The sequence below is a fragment of the Anas platyrhynchos genome, chromosome 9, assembly GCF_047663525.1.
Source record: "Anas platyrhynchos isolate ZD024472 breed Pekin duck chromosome 9, IASCAAS_PekinDuck_T2T, whole genome shotgun sequence".
Taxonomy (NCBI): Eukaryota; Metazoa; Chordata; class Aves; order Anseriformes; family Anatidae; genus Anas; species Anas platyrhynchos.
Genome location: NC_092595.1, coordinates 12383896 through 12400181, shown reverse-complemented (window position 1 = coordinate 12400181; position 16286 = coordinate 12383896). Strand labels below are relative to the sequence as shown.

The window sequence follows — 16286 nt, the reverse complement described above, 5'->3', positions numbered from 1 at the left end:
TTTTTGTTTACTAGCTGCAGGTCCTAATCTAGACAGGGCTCACTTGCTTTTTCAGTGTTTGTTTTTCACTTTCCAGAAAGAGTCAGTGACACTGAGGCAAAGTGCAAATGATTTGTTTAATTCTTGTGACAGGTGTCATAACAGACTTACCCAACCCAATGAGCAAATGTGTGTGATATGGCCCAGAGTTTGCAGCTCTGTGTGCAGTTATATCATGGGTGATGTATATACTGCTAGGAGAAAAAGGATGATATGAGGTCAAATACTACTTCTCCTATGAAAGCAGTGACTATTCAGCATCACCTGACTCAGCTGCTCTTACTGCCATGCAAGTGTTTGACCTCACCTCCTACTTACAGCTGTGGCTAAAATAAGTGTTTGAAAGCTTTTACTTCTTTCAAACTCTTCAGAGGAGTCACCCCAGCTTCCTGGGGAACCTCTCTTTTAGACCTCAATGATGGGATTGTTTATGAAATTCTGTTCTGAACTGCGTGTGTTCAACTGAAAAATAGAAAAGGCATTAGCACAGGTGTGAAAAAGAGAATAGGAGAGAGATGGAGATCCCACATGATGTTTACTTGGGTCCTACTGTTACGAGTAGCTGATAAGTTTACTGAGGTGTGTGTCTTCATTGTACAGACCTCAAATGAAGAGGAGTAGTGTGCATGAATTTTTCAAATCAGACCAGTTTGGGAATCCACTTACTGCACCACTTACTGCTGGTAGAATGCAAACCCAGCTGGTTTAATAACACCACAGAAGACAGACAGCCTAAGACTGCTAAAAGCAAACAAATTATTTTAATCTTTTTGAATTAGGCAGGATGGTTAACTGTTGTAACTGGCTATCAGCAAATTCAGGCCAAAAGGAAAAAGAGGAATTACATCTCTTTCTCGTCTTCATTCTTAAGGGAGGAGGTGGAATCAGATCTGACATTCCTAGGTCTGCTGATAATGGAGAACCGACTGAAGAAAGCGACAAAGCCTGTACTGGAAGAGCTCAGTGCTGCCCACATCAGGAGTGTTATGGTCACAGGTATCTAAATAGGATGGATTATTTATGCGGTTGCTCACCCAGATAAGGAATTCAACCATATGTGAGTGAACAAGCAGTCTGCTGCTTTATCACCACCACTGGTAGGAAGGCACAGGCATTTGTGTCTTTCAGACAATTACAGTCCAAGAAGCAACTGTGTTGTAATAATCACATGAGTTGACCTATGCAGGCTTATGTCCCTGACAACTTCGCTGGGCTTTGTCAAATACCTGACTCTATCTGTTCCCCTTTCCCCATAAATCAGCCTTGCTGTTCCTCTGACACTTTCTAGTGAGCCCATTTGTTCGCCCTGCTAAGGTTATCAGGTGTTGTACATGAAGACATGTCATGCCAGATCCCTTCTTTATAGGATCTTGTGAAATTCTTTTGTTATAAATGAGCCAAGATCAAGCATGGATACCAGGATAAAACATTGTGACATCTGGTACTTCATGCCTACCAGTCCCTATTTATCCCTCCCCCCCCAATTTTTTTTTTTTTTCTTTTTTTCTTGAAGAGCTGGTTTGGATTTGGATAGGATAAATCCGAGTTTTTCCATTGTCCAAAGACATTTTTCCAGGAATTACACAGACCTTGTCTTCTTGGGCTTCACTTATTTCAGTACCTGTCTTACACCAAAGACATTTAAAGGCAATTGCTGTGAATCAGTGATACTAGCTCAACTTAAGAGTGAATCCCTTATTTTTTTCTTGCCTAAAACACAGAAACTAGGAGCACACTCCCCAGCTAGATTTCTTCAAGCTCAGGCCAGATGAAATATGTATTTAATTATTGAGACAGACCTCATCTGCAAAGTTGTGATCTTTATCAAAAACTTCCTTATGCATAGACACTGAAATTGTATTGATACCTGGGATTATATTTGAAAACTGGGAATTCAGGAAAAGGCTAATGTTTCCTTTATAAACAATTCCTCACTGTAGATAATGCCGCCCTTGATTTTTCTAGGTGATAACATTCAGACAGCTGTAACTGTTGCCAAAAATGCTGGGATGATTTCTCCAACAAACAGAGTGATTCTTGTGGAAGCAAACAAAATACCTGGATCTTTTTTAGCATCTGTTACCTGGAAACCACTAGAAGAAAACAAAACTGAAGAATATGGAAGCCTGGTGAGTGTAAAGCAGGTGATGTGCAGCAGGAAAGAAAACTGAGTTGGAATGCTTGAAATAATACAGTGGGATTATGCTAGTATAACAGAGACCAGTTATTCACCATCATCTGCATGTCAGAATGTTATGTGCTAGAAAAGTGTTTAAAAACAGTGATATACTTACTACCCTAGAGCTTCCTTCCTAGCATATTATCCTGTAAACACTATTTTTGTTAACTGTCTGGGTTAGGTTTGAGAACAGCTGTACACAAGATTTGACTATAGCCCTCATGCTTAGCTGACGCAATTTTCAAGCATGTTTCCCTGCAAGGTAGGTTCGGTAGTAGAGAGGTGGACTCAGTGGAACTGCACTGAAGGAACAAGCCCTGTTTGAACACATAGAGAGTGCTTTCCCATACCTGCAGAATTAAAACACAGATTAACGGTTGAGAAATTGCAAATACACAGTGAAACATAGGCTAGCTATACTAAGAAATTGTATTTCTTCAAACATCTCCACAAAGGAACTGAGACAAAGACCTGTTACTCTCTCCCTGCAGAGTATGGCTGAAGGTGCTGACCCTCCTCTAAGAAGTATTAGAGTCAAGCAGATGGTAGGGAATCTCTGCAGGGGCTGTTGAGGGGCTCATTTCCACCAAAGCCCAGCCTCAGCAGCATCTTCATTGTATTTCACTGCAAGAAGGCATGCCTAGCTATGGTGCCTATATGTTCCCTGTAGCCCCTCTCACTCACAGTGCAGCCCATCAGATTGCCACTGCTGCAGAAATTATACCAAACATGTGAATGTTGAGGATGAGCTTTCAAAGCATATAAGGAACCCAGTTGAAATTGATACCATAATATGCCTGAATACATTTATAAATCCAGGCAAATGAATCCAGATCTCTCAGAGTCTTCACAAGTGCCCTTTTCATGGGATGTCCTTTTCTTTGTCCGTAAAAGCACGTAGTAACTTTTGAGGGCTTAGGAAGAGCACTAATTCTGGATTTTTTTTTTTTTACAGGAAGATGACAGTCAGACTGAAAGAAGAATTAGGCTGGCAGTGGGATCAGGCCAGTACCATTTTGCCATGAGTGGAAAATCTTACCAAATTATAGCACAACATTTCAGCCACTTACTTCCAAAGGTAAGATCTGGATTATTTAATTGGGGTAGGCTTGCCAATCAGTAGATTCAAATTGTCCTGATATCATTAGCTGAATAGATCTGTATCAGGACATCTTTTGGAAATAACTCTAAGCCTGAAATAACTTGTGGGCTTGTTGAATCTCTGATGTTAATGTGTGGGGAAAGGTTTGAAAATCCCTGTTTTTTTTTTTCCTGCACAAGAGGATCAGACCAGTCTTGTAATGTAAGGACATGACTTAAAACATTTGTGGCCATATGTCTGGCCCTTGCACAGAACTGCTTCTCTCAGGTGTTGAAGAAAAGGAGAAAATGGTATTACACAGTATGCAATTTGGCATGATTTGTCAGTTTAATGTAAAGGATAGTATCATGAATTATTTGCTAGTATATCTCTGCTTGGTAATATGTGTTCATCTGATAAATGACACACCAGGTCTAATGTCTGAGTTGTGATTGTTATTTTTCCAAATCAAGATACCTTTTATCTTTGATCCTCAACCTTTCCTGCTTTGGAGTCTAGCAGCAGTTGTTTGGAAATATGACTTTTTGGTGGTTTCTATTTCAGATTATCACTAAAATCACTGACTTGCATCAAGTGCTTAAAAAATCACTTTTTTTTTTTTTTTTTTCCTCCTTACAGCTTCTCCTGAATGGAACAGTTTTTGCTAGAATGTCTCCTGGTCAGAAATCCAGCCTTGTAGAAGAGTTTCAAAAGTTGGAGTAAGTTCTTAATAAGCACTGAGTTAGGAAGTGATGAATTTCCAGACTTTTAAAAAGCTAGCTTTTCTCTAACATCGTGTTTCCTAGAAGTACACAAAACTGAAGCTTCTACAAAAGCACAGCTTGGCAATTAAGTTTCACAAGCCTATTTAAGAAGAGACACTGTTGGTGTCATGCTGGTTTTGCAAACAAATACCTAACACTCTCATAATTCTGAGTTTTCTACGTTCATCTTTCATTCTTCTCTTTCTGGATTTGAAGCTGGCATGGCTTGCACAAAACAAGGAGGCTCTGCTTCCCTTCTGTTTATAGGTCTTATTTTTCCCAGCACTGAACTGTAGGTCTCTTTATTTTTTTAGTTACTTTGTGGGCATGTGTGGAGATGGAGCCAATGACTGTGGGGTAAGTGAAAATTCTTTACAATATATTTATTTTAAAAATGAATGCAGTTCCAGTAGAATACCCCAGACTGAGCACATGCTGGAGATGGGAGCCCTCTACTTATTTATAGAGCAATTTCCCTGTCACTAGCATTGATTCAGGCCTGATCCCCTCTAGCCATGCAAGAATTGATACCGTTGCAAACTGCAGTGTTGAGGACTGATTAATTTCTTTTGCAAAAAACACCAGAAGATTCTCCAAATCCTCCACTGGGTTTTCTGTCAACACCTGCAGTTTTGGGGCTAGGGGATACAGGGGTGAGGAGGAGATTTCCCAGGGAAACAGATACAGCCCTAAAAGACTGTTGAAAGTGCATATTTTAGAAGTGCAAGGCAAGGATTTTTTTATTTTTTTTTTTTCCCAAGAGGAATGATCCATGCTCAGGAGGTATCCATAACTACCTTCTGGGTTTGCTGGCAGGTTCAGTTCACTCCATGACTTCACACATCCTTGTGGCAGTGGGAGCAATGCCACCTTGGCAGTGAAGCACTCACTTGCATTTAAATAAAGTCCCAAGTGTTCTCCCAGGGTAAGCAAGCAGAGAAGCTAGACTTCTACCTAAGATGTGATCTCATGGAAGAACTGACAAAGGAGGCACAGCCAACCCTGTCTTCTGCAGCTGGTGGTGGATGGCTCTGGGGTTTGTGGCAAATGGGCTTTATCATGCTCACATCCCCTTACTGCTTCTGCACTTGATGCCCCAACTACACCCTATCGGATAAACCTTTTGGGTGGAGCACAACCAGGGAGTGAGAAGGGGTTGCTGTTCACAGAACACATACTGTAATAAGAACTTGTTTCTTGGCTGACACGTCAGTTCCTGTGTCCTTCTGGCTTGTAAGTGCTGAAGAGGACTCTGCCTTTCAGGCTTTGAAAGTGGCGCATGCAGGGATATCGCTGTCAGAGCAGGAGGCATCTGTAGCTTCACCTTTCACATCCCAAACCCCCAGCATAGCATGTGTGCCAGAGCTAATCAGGTAAGCATGGATTTTTGTTTCCTGTTACATTAAGAAGACAGTCCCCACTCCTCTCAGGTATTAGTGTTAGTTGTTCCCACTAGGCCAGAGTGTATATATATGGAGAAAAATAAATGTCTTTGACATGGAAATCACCATTTGCTTAGTTACTGCCTGAAATTCCTTTAAGATAAATTAATTCTTTCCCCTCAAAGCTACCGGAGGAGGGCAACTACAGCTGAGCATTTTGTCATTAGCAATATTTTAAATGCAAAATGAACAGTACTACATAAGCTGAACCAAATGTCCACAATGTCAACCTAGTCACTACTGTTAGGCTGTGTCTCTAATACCCTATGCAAGCAAAACATTAGCATCTGTTGTACCACTCCCTTAGTTAAGTTTTGAAAAAGGTAAGTTTTCTGCTTCTTACTGAGGAAAGTAGAAGGAAGCAGGGCTGTGCCAAACTTAAGCATTTGTTGCAGTGAACGTCGGGAGTTGGAAGAATTCACTGTCTAGAGCATGAACTTCATTAGGAAGGGCGTTAGCATTGGGTCTGCAGGTTATTTCATCATGGAGTCTCTTCCTAGAGCTTCTTCCAACTAGAGCTCAGAGAAGGAATACCTCTATGTGATGTTGTGAGCTGCGGTGAAGCTAAGAGTAGACACAACAACAAGCCTAGTCCATTGCTCTGACCACTAAACACAGTTTTCTGAGGAATCTACAACATTGGATAGGAGTCTTCCTTATTCTCATGGGTTTTCCTCTAAAATCCCAAAGGTATTTAATTTTGCTGTGAAGAAGGCCAGGGTCACAATTTTGCTTAGTTGCCAGATAAATAACTGGGAAGGACTTGGAAAGAGTCTTTTACTGTCATTGGATACTACATGGTCACTGCAGGAAGACAGGACTTGTCATTTTGAACTCACCGAGCAGGTTCTTGCCTTTGTATGCTTTTCCTCGTGTGGAATTGTTATCTGTGCTATTAGTGTCAGCAGGAAAACTTGCTGGGGTAAATTGTATTGTTGGGAACATGATTTACTGGAATCAAGCTGTTTCGCTTGCTGCAAGATTTCTGCAAGTGAAGATTTTACTTTTGTTCAAGCCAGGTTTTATTTACTTCACCTCCCAGTAAAGAAAACAGTAGAGCCTTCTGTCCTTGTGACAAATGCCTTGGTTTTCAACTGCATTTTCAGAAGATTGGCAACAGGAGCAGATCATCACCTAATTGTTGCCCTTTATTCCTATCCGCACACAGGGAGGGTCGTGCTGCCCTGGTCACTTCCTTCTGCATGTTCAAGTACATGGCACTGTACAGCACCATTCAGTACCTTGGTGTCCTCCTACTGTACTGGGTATGTCTTGGGAATATGGGCCTTGTTCAATAGAACAGGATGAGCTACTGTTCCTTTGTAAGAGAAGCATGGCATAAGAGCCACAATAAAACTAGGATACAGAGGTTTACCTGAGCTGCAAACTTCTCTAACATGATCTTTTGGTCCTTCTGTACACTTATCTGAAAACTGAATTCTTCTCATTAACTCCAGCCAATGGGCTCAGGATCTGCTCTGGGCAAAAAGAAGGCTGAGGTATTGAACAGTATTTCGTATAAGGACATATGTCTGTGGAAAGGGAGAATCTGGCATAAGCATATGTTGTTGCAATTTACTCAGCATTTAAAGCATGAATTAGCTTGACAGTAAGCAAAATCCCCTGGAATGCCTTAAACCACTTTTACATGGCTCCTTCCCAACTAGAGAGGAGGGCTTCAGTTCAGAAGTCACCCAGCACGCAGAAAGGATGTGTCTCTTCAAAGAGGCGTCTTTATCGCACTGAGTCAACTGGGAGTGTCATTAGTCCAAACAATGCACAAAATGAGTGCATTCACTGCAGGCCCCGTGATGATGAATCTATTGGCAGGGTGGTGGATTGTGCGGTCCCTTTATCTGCTCAGTAGCGTACTCTTGGAATTTCAGAACAAACAGCAGAGCATTAGCTCCGTGAAAATAATACGGCTTTCTGGAGATGATATAAACAAGCCGACAGCAAATGTCTGATTTGTAATGTTTTTTCTTTGTGTTCCTCTTTTCAGCAACTAAACACCTTTGGGAATTACCAATTTTTGTTCCAAGATCTGGCTATTACCACTGTAATTGGTGTGACAAGTAAGCCCCTTAGTCATCCTCTGTATTAAGGGAATGGATCTCACATATTTTTAACCTGCTTGGAAATGCATCATCCTATGTACAGAAAGGATGGAAAGAGACTACGTAGACTACTGCACTTTTAGATAAGTAAATAAGGCATCTTGTTTGAGAAGAGAAAGCTCTGAAATGGGTAGCTTGTAGTGGTGCAGTTGCTGAGCATAAGGAAACAAAAATCACAAGCCAGACTTGACAAGTGACCGAAAGAACAGGAGAGCTGGGGCATATCCTTATAGCATTGGGCCTGACAGTAGCCAAATAAAATAAAATCTAACATTTGTTTTTGAAAAATGCCTCATGATAGACAGATGGCATTAATTAAACCATTCTGTGGCCAATAAGATTTTGTAAGAAAATAATTCTGTATTTTGTACTTGATATAAAATTTATATGTGCTATAGTGAACATTACAGAATGTAAAAGTGCTGGCCGTTGATAGCAGTCAGTAATACACAGCAGCACTGCTGGTATTTTGGACACACTAGTAAACATACCCGTACATGTTTCAGTGAGTTTCACAGAAGCCTACCCAAAGCTGGTTCCCTACAGGCCTCCTAGCCAACTCATCTCACCCCCATTGCTGCTCTCTGTCGTACTTAACATCCTCTTCAGCCTCAGCATGCAAATTTTTGGATTTCTGATGGTCCAGAAGCAGCCCTGGTATTCAAGGACCGATATACACAGGTAGGTCCCCTTCTTGGGACTTGGGTGGCACAGGGCAGACACAGAGAGACAGGTCTGCATGATACTATTGATCAGCTTGATTATAGTGTGGGTGAGCAGCTGCAAGCAGACCCTCTGCTTCCCTGCCAGCTGCTAACAGAGTAAGCAGTGGTGTCTGCAGGTCCCTAACCAAAAAAAAGTGCAGCACGGTGCTAGTGGTAAGAACACTCTGATGAGCACTAAGAAGAGTAATGGATTGTGGGGAAGACCAGAGTATCCATGTAGGTTTGAACTTAGGCTTTGCCACGTTCAGTAGGTAAGACTGGGGGCACTGCCAACAACCTACATCCTTTTGACAGCGGGAGCAAATCATGATGATGAGGAAGGATGCCTGATAGTGGCCAGGTGAAATGGCCAGGACAGAGATCATTCGCTAACCAGAGTGATGCTTTTTTACAGCGCCTGCCTCTCAGTAGACAGCCACATGGAGAATTCGTCCTCTGTTTCCAGCCTGGGCCTCCATGGGATGGGAGATGGAGCCCCTAATGAAGCAGACAATGGCTACAAGAGCTATGAAAACACCACAGTGTGGCTACTGAGTACCATCAACTGCCTCATTGTTGCTCTAGTGTTTTCCAAGGGAAAGCCTTTCAGGAAACCCATCTACACAAACTGTAAGTGTGGGAAGGGTGGGAGGGATGTGTGAGTAGGTCAGCTCATGAAGTCAATTCACTAGGACAAAGTTAAAACTTGACCAAAGTGATGCCAGCCAAAAAAGCAGGAACCCAATAGTGGATCCCTAAATGACTAAAGGTCAGCTTTTGGAAGCTTTAGTCTCAGTGGCATCCTTTAATCAGCAGCTCTCTGAGGTGGACCCACTTTTTGTACTTCTGTGCTGCTAAAAAATTGGCCCAGACATTTGGGTTTCTGAAACGAACTCCATAGTATGATAAAAATTGGTGGAGTTGGCTTGCAGAAGCATCATGGTACTTAAGGAAGTCATGTTACGTTAGAACAAATTAATGAAGTCTAGTAGGTCTTTTCTGCCTCTGAAAGACTGATATGAATGGAAGGTCAGCACATGATTTTGAAGTTCTAGAAGTTGCTGCATGGCATAGGAGGGCTATTCTTTTTGTCTGTGGGACAATCCTGCAGCTGTCTCTCAGGCAAAGCTCTGTTCAGCTCTTTTGTGCTAAAGAACTAATTTAATGCTGTAGGGTTCATGGCTTGGATGTTTAGGTTCAGTAATAGTGAGGAGGGGACCTTCCTCCCAGGTAGCAGAAAGGTCATCAGTCTTAGGCAAAACTTGAGTGAGTGGATGGAGGGTGAAGTCTGGCACATGCCAGCTGAAGAAAAATATAATCTGCATATTATTGCAATATTTGCCTTGGGGGGAGAGAGGGTAAATTCTCAATTACTCAGAGATTTTAGATCCTGATCAAGAGCGAAGTCTTGGTATTATTAAAATGGAGGGCAGAGCTCCTAATTATATCGACAAGAGCAAGACTACATCCTAGACTTCTTTCTGAATGACAGGAGATAATGAGCTTGGTGTGAGACTTGCTGAAAAGTTCTCTGGCTTCTCAGTGTGAGAGGTCAGATCAAATGATCAAAATACTCTTCTGGCATTTTAAATCTATTTGTGCAAGGCTCATCCCAGCCTAATATATATCTGCTTGACTGAGTGAAGCTGGGGCTTTACTCTGTTCATTTTTTCTTTTGCTGAAAATTCTTTGCTATCTAATGGATATTTTTTTTTGAGTGTTTAACATGGAAAATTATGGTTACAATCTTCTGTAGTAAAGGCAAGCAGCTGAGAGTGCTCATATACCTGTGGTTTAATTTGCTTGTTCTTGTTCCTTCAGATGTGTTCATCCTGGTGCTCATGGGGCAGCTGGGTGTTTGCCTCTTTCTGGTGTTTGCTGATATTGATGGTCTCTACTCTAAGATGGATGTGAGTATTGTTCCCCTGCACTGTGACTGTTTTTAACAAAAGGCACAGATTTCTGCAGGGATGTTTGGCACCTCTGATGACAAATCAGGTTTAAAGAGATGGATTTTAGGTGATGGGATTGAAGAACCTTCTGGAGACATTGTAGCTCCACAACTATTAGGATATTTAACAAACAAGACCTGTGCATTCTGACAACTGGACAGCTATACCTCAGTTTGATTGTTTCAGTGAATTGTGCATGCAGCAAGAGACGACATTGCTAAACGTACCATGATTGGTATGTTGTGGCTTGATAGCTGTGAAGCCAGAAGAAAGGAGCTAGGGCCTGCAGCTTTAAACTAAAACACCATGCAGTTCAGATTCTCAGCCTGTGCTGCACACAGATCCTCTTGAAAATTCAGCATTCTCAGCAATTTTCAGTACTCACTCCCCAGCATTTTCAGGCTCCCTGTCTAAATGTCAGACAGCCTGTAATTTCCTAAAGCAGCATTTGGGTTTGGAACAGCTGTAGAGAAAGACTAGCGAGGCTGTCATGGCAGAGGATTTGTCTTGGTAAATGCCAGTAGGGCTTGGTTTATTTAGTCTGGCAGAACACAAGCTGGGAGTTGCCTTGTGCAAATTCATTCTAGGAGAGATGCAAGGGAAGGGTAAGATCTACATCGGCTGTAGGACAGCATTGTTAGTGGACCCAGCCATTAATACATTAAGGCTGGAAGTTGTAAGGAAGATGTTAATATCCTCTGCTGTGATTGTCTCACAACCTTGTACTAGGAGTCATGAGAACAAAACAACAAAAGAAATACACGGCTATTTTTTTACTACATATGTTAACAGAGCGATGAAGCGTGATGGCTTTGGATAACAGGTACTGAGCACGATGCTGCTTCCACTCCTGTATCTTTATATGAGAGCTGGCAGGTGGATTTAGAAATGGAAATAATGAAAGAAACAGAAACACAGATGAGAATAACATACTTGGATTTTGAACGCCAAGTAGCCAAGCACAGCTGCCTCACCTTGTTAACAGTTTAGAGCAGAGGCTGAGCAGGCACACCCAGTTAAAGACTCTGCCACGAGATGGCACTTGAAAGCAAGTCTTAGTCCTGTTTGTGGGCTGTGGTGGCACAGGACAGTGTCAGCACTGCAGCCGTGAGGGGCTAAAATGCCTTTGGGGAGAACTGCAAATCTGGGGGGCTTGCACTGGATTTGCTGAGAAGTCAGAAGGAGGGAGTGGCAATAAGAAACCGCAGTAGCCTAGCCCTGAAGAAACTGCTGATCCAAATTTTGGATCTGAGCTGCATCTCCCAAATAAGTTGAGCGACAGCCAGAAAACCATTGCTGCCAGCTATGGGAAGCTGGAACTGGGTTTGGAATTTGAAATACTTGGAACTAATTTTGATATTAGGAAGAAAGGAAACACTTAGATTTCCTGCTGCTGTTCTGGAGTACGGTTTTCTCTGCCGGGTCATAAGTTTAAATGTTTCTTTATCAGTAATTCCTCAGGATAAGTGGCAACATTGGTTTGTCAGCAATGCACAGCCAGTGTGGGGATTCTGGCTGTTGATGACACAAGCTCCCACCAGTGCCTAGTGTGCACACATTGCTTACTGGCTTCTGCTTTCTTCCCAGCTTGTTTGCACCCCCACCAGCTGGCGGATCTCCATGGTGGTAATGCTTGCGGTCACACTTGCTGTGTCCTTTCTTGTTGAGGTGAGTGTGCTTCTTTGAATGTACCTGTCACACTCTTTGGGGAGACAGCAGGGTCAGGTCCCACCCTTTCTCCATCCTTCTCAGTCCAGTTGGGGAATATCCAGTAAAACTTTTGCTGCTGCCTCACACCTCCTCTCTTCAGATCCCCACATCTGAGTGATTGGATGTAAGGAATGCCAGGCCCAACTACCTTTTCTTTCCCTTAGTGAATGGGATGTATCAGACCCTGCCCCAAGTCACTGAAAGATGAGGAGTCTTTCAGTGTTTTCTACTCAAATCCTGCAGAATCTTTCTGGTGTTGAGGTCTGGTAGAGCTGGTATGAGAAGCCCTCAGCAACAGGCTTTTTGAGGGATGTGGATGAACAGGAGAGTGTGGGAGATCTAGGTCTCCACTACTTGCCCTGTGTCCTGTGGATAAAGAGGAAAACCTGCTGAGTCCTCCAAAATTTTCCTTTTTGCTCTTTCTTTTACAGGAAGCTGTCATTGAGAACAGAGCCTTGTGGCTGCTGCTGAAAAAGACTTTCCGGTACCACTCAAAGAGCCATTACAAGAGGCTGCAGCGGGTGTTAGAGCAGGACTCATCCTGGCCACCTCTGAATGAAACCTTCTTCTCAGATTCCGTGGCAATATCAGTAGATGAAAATATGGGAGGCCATAGCAATCCAACATTTGACAGCAATGAGGACACACTCTGAAGGAAACTGTGGAGGACACATTGAGGACAGTTGCCGTTGGCTATAGAAGGACTATTGCAGAGACATAAGAAAAGAGGAAGGATTGACCCACTGCTACCCCTCATTCTAAGCCTAACTGGGCCTGGCTCATTTTTTAATCAACCAGAAGCAGAAAAGCTGGCTAGTAGCATGAAGCCATAACACTGTTATCTTCTCTCCCTTCACCCACATAGGAATGGCCAGCTGTAAATGGAGCAGCCAGTTGAAGACTGTCAAAGTGTTCATGGTTGAAACACCATTGCTGCATCCTTCTCACGAGCTGCATTACGTGGTGGTGTCTTTCAGGGATGCTTTTCTCATTGTGCTGAACTTCTGCAGGATGTAAATGCAACAGCAGCAAACATTTCTGCAAGGTTTATCCAACCAAAACAATCAGTTCCCACGAACATGTATTTTCTTAGCCCTCTGATGCTAGGCTGACTTCCTGCTTAGGACATTTGACAGCTCTGTCCACAGCTGGGTACAACATGACATCAGTCAGTGAGGCTTAGGACCAAGAAGGACAGTTCATTCTTTGGATAAGATGTGCGTGGGAAAGTTGTCCCCTCCAACTGACTGCACAATTTGTTTTTCACAGCTGTAGCTTGCCCATGCATTTCCTGGGTAGGGTCGAGAAGCACTTTCTGGTCACTTCAACACAGGAGATTGTATGTTCCCACAGTCTAATGCTAAACTGGTCTTGCATTGAAACAGAAACTCAAAGAATTGGGCAGATTGGGAATCATGGTAAAGACTCCTTTGGTCTTTTAAAGTAGTGCTGGAAAACTAAAAGAAATCACTGGAGATTATGCATTGTTTTTATTCAACTTGTCTTTCAGAACTGTGTTTGAAAAGAGTTTAGCATGCATAAAAAATAACTAATACTATTTTTCTAAAAAGAAAAAGTGTTTCAACTTGAATAAAGCATTTATTTGACTCAGAGCATTTATTTCCCCATTTTAGACAACTTTGACAAAAGTAGATGGGTTAAATACCTCCTAACATACTGCAGTTTACCTAATGGTAAATACCTCCCACAAGGCCACATAACTTGACACAAACCAGAAGTGGTTTGCGTTTGTTCATGAATATCTCTCCAAAGTTAAGAAGCATTCCCAGTTTGCAACAAATCCCAGTGGTAGGTAAAAGCTAGAGGTTTTGTCTCTTCCTCTGTGCACTCCTTGCAGTTTCAGGAGAAAGCATGAGTGCAGCTTAGTGGAGTTATTCCTGCCATCCGCTGTTTGGGGTACAGTAATAATTTCCTCAGAGACCAAATTCACTGTCCTATTTGTGAGCTCCCGCACACAAGAAATATGTTGCTGCATATAACAAAGTGCCAGCTGCAGTAGGCTGCAGACTAGGCAAATATTTATGTCACAATTGGTAATAGTATAGAAGTGTCAACTTTGGCAAACCTATGGAGTTTGTAGGGTCGACAAGATAAAGACCTGCTTGCCTACTGCTGAAATACAGTCTTACCTGCAAGGAAACAGAATAAAGATGCTAGATGACATTTAACCTACGCCAGTCTTTAAGATGTCAATCTTTTGCTCCTGTGCAAGTCCGGTGTCTCCAGCTGTAGTGGGGCATATTTTATCATCTTCCCTCACTCACATCAGCCACAGTTTGATCAGCAGAGCTATGTGGTCTGTCACCGCTGCACTGAACTGCTTACACAGCTTAACTCCGTGGCAGTCAGGAGACAGGTGATGTGTTACGCACATCATTGCTGCAGAGAGCTGCTCATACACACACATCAAAGCTCCCATCTGTTACCTCTGGGGGGACATCAGAGCTCCCAGCCCACATCCCCCTGCTGGGATAGTCTCTTTTTTTTTGCAAATTCTGGGGCTGCATAAGGGCAGACACAGATCGACAGCCCTGGATGTGGCTTTGACAGTCCCTGTCTGCAGTCCAAGCTATCTGAACACAGATGAAAAATCCCCTGGAGGATCAAAGCTCCAAGCTCACTTTCTCGTCTTGTGACTGGCAGCAGGCACTGGTTGGACAGACCCCAGTGATCTTTGCCGGCAGGCACTGTCCATCCTGGTTAGCTCTCTTAAACTAAAGCAAAGGGCAGGCTCCCTGGAGCCCAGCCAATCCATGGAGCCACGCAGCCACTCTTAACAGCTGATGTCAAAATCTGATTTTTCTTTTGAAATACAATCATCCTAGTTAATAAAGATATTTGTGTGTGTGTGTGTGCTCTACTTTCTTTTATTTGTTACTTGTTTATTTTGATACAATCATCACAGTTTCTGTCTACTACTCAGCAGGCCAGATCCCTGCCCACTTGTCAGCACACACAAGCAAAGGAGGAACAAAGCCCATTCTGAAAGATGCAGACCAGCACCAATAACAGTTGTAGTGTGCAATAACATTAATGGGTCAAAACCTTTTACGAGACACACCAGTTTTCCACTCATTTAGCACCTTTCTCCTGAGGAACTAGATGCACATCACAGGTCTTCAGGAGGATTACAGAGAGGACTGTGGAAACCAAGTACCTCCCAAGAATCAACGAGGAAAACAAGGCACAAGGAGCTGGTACCTACAGCAGCCAGGTCAGGGAAAGGAAGCAAAGAACTCTGTTGCCATATAGTGCAGGTGACTGATGCCAACAACTGAATTTAAACTCATTACTCTCTCTTGTAGCATCTAAATTGGGTCTTGCTAGCCTGTGTTCCCTGGCCCAGTGGCCAGCAGCCAGGCTCTTTATCGGCCCTGACAGCAGCACCCCCGGGCACCACTGGCTGCCCTCTCCTCCCTGCACAGTGCCTCCAGCCCTGCTCATCCTCCTGATTGCCACTGCACAGAGCTCACTGCATCCCACCCTCTCCATATATACAGAAGGAATGCGGGCATACCAGCCCGTGGCTTAGCTCCAAGGATGCAAGCAGGGCAGGCATTCACCAACTGGACCAGTTGTGCTGCCCCAGTGACTGGGTTGTCAGTGAGGTCAGGCAAGTATACAGTCCAGGGAACAGCATAAGGACACGTCGAAACTTCCACGCCAGTTTTGGTGGCCACATCCCGATGATGGAGGGTGCCTCTGCGGGGCTGCAGGCACCGTGGTGCTGTCTCCAAAGTCTGGGGACATCAGCAATGCCATGGATTGATGATTGTCTTCCTCTGCCTGGAAGATGGGCCACAGGGAATGGGCCTGGGTCACTGACAGGAAACTCAGGAAAAATGGAGAATGTCCCAGGAAGGCAGCTGGAATGAGCAGCTGGTTACTGGCACGTGTTCAGTTGTGTGGACTGTGAGTGCTGGAGAACATGCCAGGTTGTTACAAGGCAGAGATTTTACATGCTTGTTGTAGCTGCCTTTTAAACTTCTAGGGAGAGGAGATTGCTTATTTGAATGGAATATTTTGTGCTTGATTAACTCTACAGATTACTCTAAATACAGCCTGACTTATCTGCTGAAATAAATATCAATTTAATTATAAATCTCTCTCTCTTTTTTTTTTTTTTCTTTTTTCTTTTTTTTCTTTGGGGACAGAGGGTGCTGTTTTACTGCCTTCTGTACATTACCTGCTGGTTTCTTTATACAGCACCAGAATCTTTTGGCATGGCTACAGCTTCACGTTTCCTTACAGTTGAATGGACACATGGTCCTTGGGCA

At 43.2% G+C, this 16286-nt stretch overlaps 1 protein-coding gene across 3 annotated transcripts in view; it reads left to right on the top strand.

Annotated features, from left to right (window-relative positions):
- The window catches only part of LOC101794117 (probable cation-transporting ATPase 13A4), a 42124-nt gene extending 26063 nt beyond the window's left edge, over nucleotides 1-16061 (top strand). For 2 of the 3 annotated variants that reach the window (XM_072042208.1, XM_072042209.1), the window contains 13 exons: nucleotides 911-1035; nucleotides 2005-2168; nucleotides 3174-3296; nucleotides 3939-4018; nucleotides 4378-4420; nucleotides 5327-5436; nucleotides 6674-6770; nucleotides 7508-7580; nucleotides 8129-8303; nucleotides 8742-8956; nucleotides 10148-10236; nucleotides 11866-11946; nucleotides 12420-16061. In XM_072042208.1, the coding sequence (XP_071898309.1) occupies nucleotides 911-1035; nucleotides 2005-2168; nucleotides 3174-3296; nucleotides 3939-4018; nucleotides 4378-4420; nucleotides 5327-5436; nucleotides 6674-6770; nucleotides 7508-7580; nucleotides 8129-8303; nucleotides 8742-8956; nucleotides 10148-10236; nucleotides 11866-11946; nucleotides 12420-12641 (1597 nt within the window). In that variant the 3' untranslated portion in view covers nucleotides 12642-16061. The remainder of the gene's footprint in view (nucleotides 1-910; nucleotides 1036-2004; nucleotides 2169-3173; nucleotides 3297-3938; nucleotides 4019-4377; nucleotides 4421-5326; nucleotides 5437-6673; nucleotides 6771-7507; nucleotides 7581-8128; nucleotides 8304-8741; nucleotides 8957-10147; nucleotides 10237-11865; nucleotides 11947-12419) is intronic. The other variant, XM_005014317.6, reaches the window with a different exon arrangement.
- Nucleotides 16062-16286: the final 225 nt, after the last annotated feature.